The sequence below is a fragment of the Momordica charantia genome (assembly GCF_013281855.1).
Source record: "Momordica charantia cultivar OHB3-1 chromosome 11 unlocalized genomic scaffold, Mcharantia_2.0 BLBB01000011.1, whole genome shotgun sequence".
NCBI lineage: Eukaryota > Viridiplantae > Streptophyta > Magnoliopsida > Cucurbitales > Cucurbitaceae > Momordica > Momordica charantia.
Genome location: NW_028275159.1, coordinates 5,755,625 through 5,761,880, shown reverse-complemented (window position 1 = coordinate 5,761,880; position 6,256 = coordinate 5,755,625). Strand labels below are relative to the sequence as shown.

At 33.5% G+C, this 6,256-nt stretch overlaps 1 protein-coding gene across 1 annotated transcript; it reads left to right on the top strand.

Moving 5' to 3' along the window:
- The first annotated feature begins 294 nt into the window (after positions 1–294).
- On the top strand, positions 295–2,084 carry LOC111026006 (NAC domain-containing protein 2). Its single transcript, XM_022303973.2, has 3 exons — positions 295–541; positions 638–912; positions 1,361–2,084. The coding sequence occupies exons 1-3, from the start codon at positions 382–384 to the stop codon at positions 1,814–1,816; spliced, it is 891 nt and encodes a 296-aa protein (XP_022159665.1). The 5' UTR covers positions 295–381; the 3' UTR covers positions 1,817–2,084.
- The last annotated feature ends 4,172 nt before the right edge of the window (positions 2,085–6,256 follow it).

The window sequence follows — 6,256 nt, the reverse complement described above, 5'->3', positions numbered from 1 at the left end:
TGACCCGGAACACAACCCGACCCGGATGACGCAGCATGCGCTACAGTCCAAAACACATTTCGTAAGTAATGACCAAATCATGTAATCAAAAGAAAAGAAAAAGAAACAAAGAAAAAAGTAATGACCAAATCACCTCCCCCAACTGCACTGCCACGCACGCGCCCCACTTTCTAGTTCGACACGTGTCAAGCGCGGACCACGGGAAAGTTTTACCATCCACGTGTCTTCTAGAAACTGCATCGTGATGAGCCCACGTGTCCCCTTTCCTCTCTATAAAACCCACCCCCTTCTCCTGGTTCTAAGTTTCAAGCGCCGCAGAAGAAGAAAGGAGAGAGAAGGAAAAAAAATACGAAAAAGAGGGGAAACAGAGAAGATCAGATCATGGCCGCCGATTTACAGTTGCCGCCAGGATTCAGGTTCCATCCAACGGACGACGAGCTCGTGATGCATTACTTGTGTCGTAAATGCGCGTCGCAGCCGATTGCCGTGCCGATTATTGCCGAAATTGATCTCTACAAATACGATCCGTGGGACCTACCTGGTAATTCTCTATAAACTTTACAGAAATTAAATTATATTAATCGTTTTGGAGAGATTTGCAGAGTTTGATTGGCAATTTGTAAATTTTGATTTACAGGAAAGGCTTTGTATGGGGAGAAGGAGTGGTACTTCTTCTCGCCGAGGGACCGGAAGTACCCTAACGGTTCCCGGCCAAACCGGGCGGCTGGGAGTGGGTATTGGAAGGCGACAGGAGCCGATAAACCGATAGGCCGGCCGAAGCCGGTGGGGATTAAGAAGGCTTTGGTGTTCTACGCCGGAAAGGCTCCTAAGGGAGAGAAAACCAATTGGATCATGCACGAGTACCGGCTCGCAGACGTGGACCGCTCGGCTCGCAAAAAGAATAGTCTAAGGGTATATTCTAATTCTCATGCCCTATTTTATTGTTCTAGATTTTGAATTATGTTTATTATAAATCATAAAATCCTGTTTTGAAAAATTAACTAAACTACAAGTTTAAACAAAAAAATAATTAATTTCAAAATTATTTATTGATCTCTGTTTCTTTTAAAGGGAGATAAGAAAATTATTGGAATAAAAAAAAGTTAAAATTCCATTATTGGAAGGTCGGGCCTGCCGGTTGTTTTCATATGTCGGCGGGGTTGGGTCCGGCGGAAACTTCTTGATGTTGAGGTATGTCAAATTGAAATGAATTGACTTTTGTATGTGAAAAGCTGCCGTAATTAAGTAAAATTACTTCCGGAAAAAAGATTCCGTCTCATCTGATATAGACGACGAACCGTCACAGATTTCGAAGAATTTTAGCCTAAGCCTAAAATAATCGAACGGCCCTATTTTGCAGCTGGACGATTGGGTTCTCTGTCGCATATACAACAAAAAAGGCACGATCGAGAAGCAGCAACACCCCGTTCCGATGAATCGGTCGGAACTCAACACGATCGATTTCTTGGAGGAGGATCAGAAGGAGGAGAAGCCGCTAATTCTGAATGATCTGGCAGTTTCCGGCCGGATTGTGTCGCCGCCTCCGCCGTCAACCAGCGTGGTTAATGACTACATCTACTTCGATGCTTCGGATTCGATTCCTCGGCTTCACGCAGACTCGAGCTGCTCGGAGCACGTGGTGTCGTCGGAGTTCACGTGCGAGGTGCAGAGCCAGCCAAGATTGAAGGACGAGGTCGGATTTTCGTACAATTACATGGACGCTTCCATGGACAACGCATTCTGCTCGCAGTTTCAGACGGTGACCCAGATGTCGCCATTGCAGGATATGTTCATGTACCTTCAGAAACCGTTTTGAATCCAACATGTCGACTTCAATCGACGTCAATTTCTCGGTTGAAGTGCCCTTCAATCGTGCGGTGGCTCGAGACGGTGGTCGATGACTGTGCCGTGCGACGATTGCGCATAAAAAGGCCCTAATGATGAAATACAGAACCGCGACGGCGGTGGCCGAAATTGAAACCGACTTGTGTTGTATTGTATTAGAGCGATGTGCATTTTAGCACGTGTAATGGCCAATGTATATATTGTGGCAAACGTGCCACTTAATGGAGAAACCTTTTTAATGTTGTGCATGTGCTTTTGAAGTTTTTTTTAGTTCTATTATACTTACGATATTAAATTACTACAGGAAAATGAAAATTAGGAAAAGCATGTTTCGTTAATTAATTATTATTATTAAACAGATCAAATTTCATAATTAATTAAATACTTGACGATGACCTCTGATAAGGTTGATGATTCTTTGAAATACCCGAACATTTTGTACCAAGGAAAACGAAGAAATAGCAGAAAACTAATGGGCTTTCTGAAATGATCTAAGGCCCATATTTGAATCACGAAAGCCCAGTTTGTGCATGTCGAATCTTACTTCCGAAATGGGCCAAAAAGCCCAAGACTTTATACGAGCAGACAAGGGTTTTGCTCTTATGTTTCGGTGGGCCTGGGCCTTCTTGTTTGAGCTTTTTTTTTCTTTTAAATAATTTTAATGATGAAGAGGTATTTTTGAACTTTATATGGGTTATTTAAGACCAATTTTGTTGTTTATTAAGAATAGAAAGCATATTATATTATAAATATTTTTATAAAATAAAAAAAAATATAAGTGGATGATGTTATATTATAGAACAGACACAAAACTCCAAATTTTATTTGACGAATTAGCACAACCCACTCATAAATCCAAAGGACTCCAAAAACAAAAAGGAAACAAAAAGGAAAACATGGATAGATGCATGGTTTAGGGAAATTGGATGCCGTTTTGCATGGCAAGGGCTCACATTGTTGGGCCCCACTCTGTCCAATAAGATGGGGGGCACTCGACAGGACATCCCTTTCTGATAATGAAAGGGGCCTTCCCTCCCTATTGTTTGGTTTCTTCTCATTATTTTCCTCCATGTTGCTTCATTCTCTTTTGTTTCTTACCCTTCTTTTCTCTCCTAATGAATTAAAAAAAAAACTATATAGAATTATATATTGTTGGGTCTGATGATCAATTTTAAACTGAACTTTTAATTTTATCGTATTGAAATTTCGAGCTCTCAAATGAGATGGATGATGAGTTTTTCTTAAAGAAACTGGGTAAGTGGCAAAATAAACATTTCAGAATTTTAACCAAAACAAAAGAAAACATAATTTGTCCAAAAGGAAAGCCAGGCGGTGCACGTATGGGTATTGATCTTGGCTTATCTCACACCAAGTTTATAAGTCCAACCAACTTCCCAAAGGTTATTCTTCCAATGTGGGACAACAACAAGTTTTAATATTTCTCATTCGCAACAATAGTCGTAGCCGTAAACGGATACCTGTCTGAATTAGCTCTATCTATGTACGAGAAATATATAAATAATGCAACTATGAATCTCACAGAAAGGTCTTGGCTTAGAATTAACCCTCTCGCGTCCTACTTATAAATTAAAGGAAATGTTCCAAATGAGGGCTTTTTATTTTAATTTATGGTTTTATTCCATGTGGTCAAAAAGTAATTTAATATTTAGAGAATATGTTTTACTAAGGTGGATGGATGTCCAACATTGACATGTGCTGTGGGATTCTCAAAGATTCAAAATCCTAATTCAGAGATCAAAAAAAAAAAAAAAACCTGCTGATGGAGCTGTTTACATTTGTACATTCACTATCTGTACGTTGTGTCTTATTACTTTATTTATTTATATTTTTTATTATTATTACTTTATTTATTTATTTATAGCTTTGGCATGTCACATACTAGTCCACAATTTTCAATACAAGCTGGTTTCTTTAGGGAATATTTCAATGTATTGTTGATTGATAATGCTGTCTAACTATAATTAGGGGTCTAATTTAAAATGGATGAAATCAACTAAACTCGTAAAATTGAGTTACTTAAAATAGATGGATTGAAAAAGATCGATCGGCTTCAAATTGTATATTTTGATATTGATAATACGTAGAATGTTAATTGTTGCTGATATCAAATGGCTTCGTCATTTTTTAAAGTGAAGTCTCAATCTTCAAGAAAAATATCATTTATTAAGATTCTTGTCCCTCTTGGTATACAAACTTGTTATTGAGTAATAATTGAAATTTATGCATTCTATCATGATTTTGGTTTTTCTATAACTAAGCCACACAAATGTGCATTTTTATTAAAAGGAAAAAAAACTCACTATTTAAATAAAAATATATTCTTTTGTTGGTTGTCTTAATTACAGTGCAATAAGAGTTTAAAAACATATTTAACTAATGTATTGTTTAGAAATATCTCGCAACAAAAAAGTCGAAGGTTAAAATTTAACTAATAAATAAATCAATAAATAAAATTAATTAATGATGTCATGGGAAGTAAAATTAATTTGATTGGCTTGGTAATACTTTTTTTTTCCTAACAAAATAATCACATGACACGATAAAGATATATCATCAAAACAAATAATTATATAGTTTTGTAATCTCGAACGGTTTAATTGACCGTTAAAAATATGTATCTCGACAAAAAAAAAAAGTTGAAGATTCGAATTTCTTAAAAAATAGGTTTTGGAAGGTTTTTTAAATCCAATGATTTTGGTTTACATCATGGTGGTATCTCTTGAAGGGTCCACTAAATCTTGACCACATGGGTGGTTCTTACCTATGATTTCTCCTCATTTTCCCATCTCTTAATTCTTCATTTCATGGCCACAAAGTCTCTGTTTGGCCACAAAATAATTTTTTTTAGGCCACACAGAATTGTCATTACTACAAATTACTATGATTGCAAATTAATATTAAAGGACTATTTTACCTCTTCTTTTATTTCTTTGTTTTTTTAATAAAAGTAGGAAAATTTAACTTTTTTTTAAATAAAATATTAGAAAAGTTATATTTAATCATTTATAAAATATATATATAACAAGTATATAAAAGTTTAATCTAATAATCATATTTTTTTAGTCAAACAATTTGCTTTTCAAAATATAATATTTCTTGATTTTTTTTTCTGTGAACTCATTACACGCGATTACAAAATTATACATGTATATTTTTTATCGAAAAAACATGTTAAAATATACATGTATATTTATATTTTTAAATTATGTTTATCGACAAATATATTTAATAAGTGTATTTAAAAGTCAATATATTGATATATAAATAGTTAGATAGTGGTCTCGATTTGACCAAAGCATTTTAAGGCTCGTTTGTTTGTGAACTTGTTTATAATGTTATTAAAATAAAAACATATAGATTTTTTAAAACAATAATTTTAAAACAGAGGTTATAAATTAAAATGTAAAAAATAGATTTTAGAATATGTCTAAAATTTAAAGGTATTTTAAAATGTAAAACTAAAACAAAGAATAGATAAGCTCAATTTAAAAAAATAAAAAAATAAAAAACTTTAACAAGTTTTTACCTACTATATGCTTACAATGGAATGACACAATTAGCCTAGAGTAATAATTTACCTTAATTGTCCTATCTCATCTACTAAAGAAAAATGTTATCTCTAGCTCGATTTAACTCATCATATTATAGACTCATGTAAGGTCTCTTCTTTTATCAATATGGTATCATATTAATATTCATGGGGTTCTATCTTATAACCAATTGGTAGTGAGATGAGTAGTCAATGTCTATTATAAACCAATGTAAGTTCCGTTTTTTTATCAATGTGAGATTCTTAACATTCTTCACGCCAAACACGTGAAGTATCACTCTTCAATATATATATATATATATATATATATATATATATATTTATTCTTTAGATAGTAGCAATATGGTAGGTTAAATTCCAAGCAAAGTTTGTACAATATTTGTCAAGTGGAAAAAAATATATAATTTATTAGTCAATAGGGCAATTAATATGATATTATTGCATGGTGGATGTTGTACATTAAGAGTTCATTACACGCAAAGCTAATAATGCAAACGCTCCCTTAAAATTTTTTGATTGTTTATTATAATTTACAATCTTTCTTCTCCTTTAATTAATTAGGAAGTTGAATTTGGAAAGGCTCTCTACAAAAAGTTGAATTTGGAAAGATAATCAATTTTTTATATTTATGCTTTTAAATTGTAGTTTTTCTCTCCATCCCCTCCCTATTTTTGTAAATAAAAAAGGAAAAAATAACCTAGGATTTTTTTTAGTTCAACAACACTAATCGATTCAAACCTCTGACTTTTTCATCTATAATGATATTGATTATCCAACTATCAAATTTTGGTATTTGACTTATAAAGTTTTTGATACATTTATTTTATACATATTTTTTAC

What these genes read in the sequence shown, in the direction of transcription:
- LOC111026006 (XM_022303973.2), top strand. Translation starts at nt 382, where the DNA reads ATGGCCGCCGATTTACAGTTGCCGCCAGGATTCAGGTTCCATCCAACG. An exon ending in CGATCCGTGGGACCTACCTG is followed by an intron (nt 542 to 637) that starts GTAATTCTCTAT and finishes TTTGATTTACAG; the next exon opens with GAAAGGCTTTGTATGGGGAG. An exon ending in GCAAAAAGAATAGTCTAAGG is followed by an intron (nt 913 to 1,360) that starts GTATATTCTAAT and finishes CCTATTTTGCAG; the next exon opens with CTGGACGATTGGGTTCTCTG.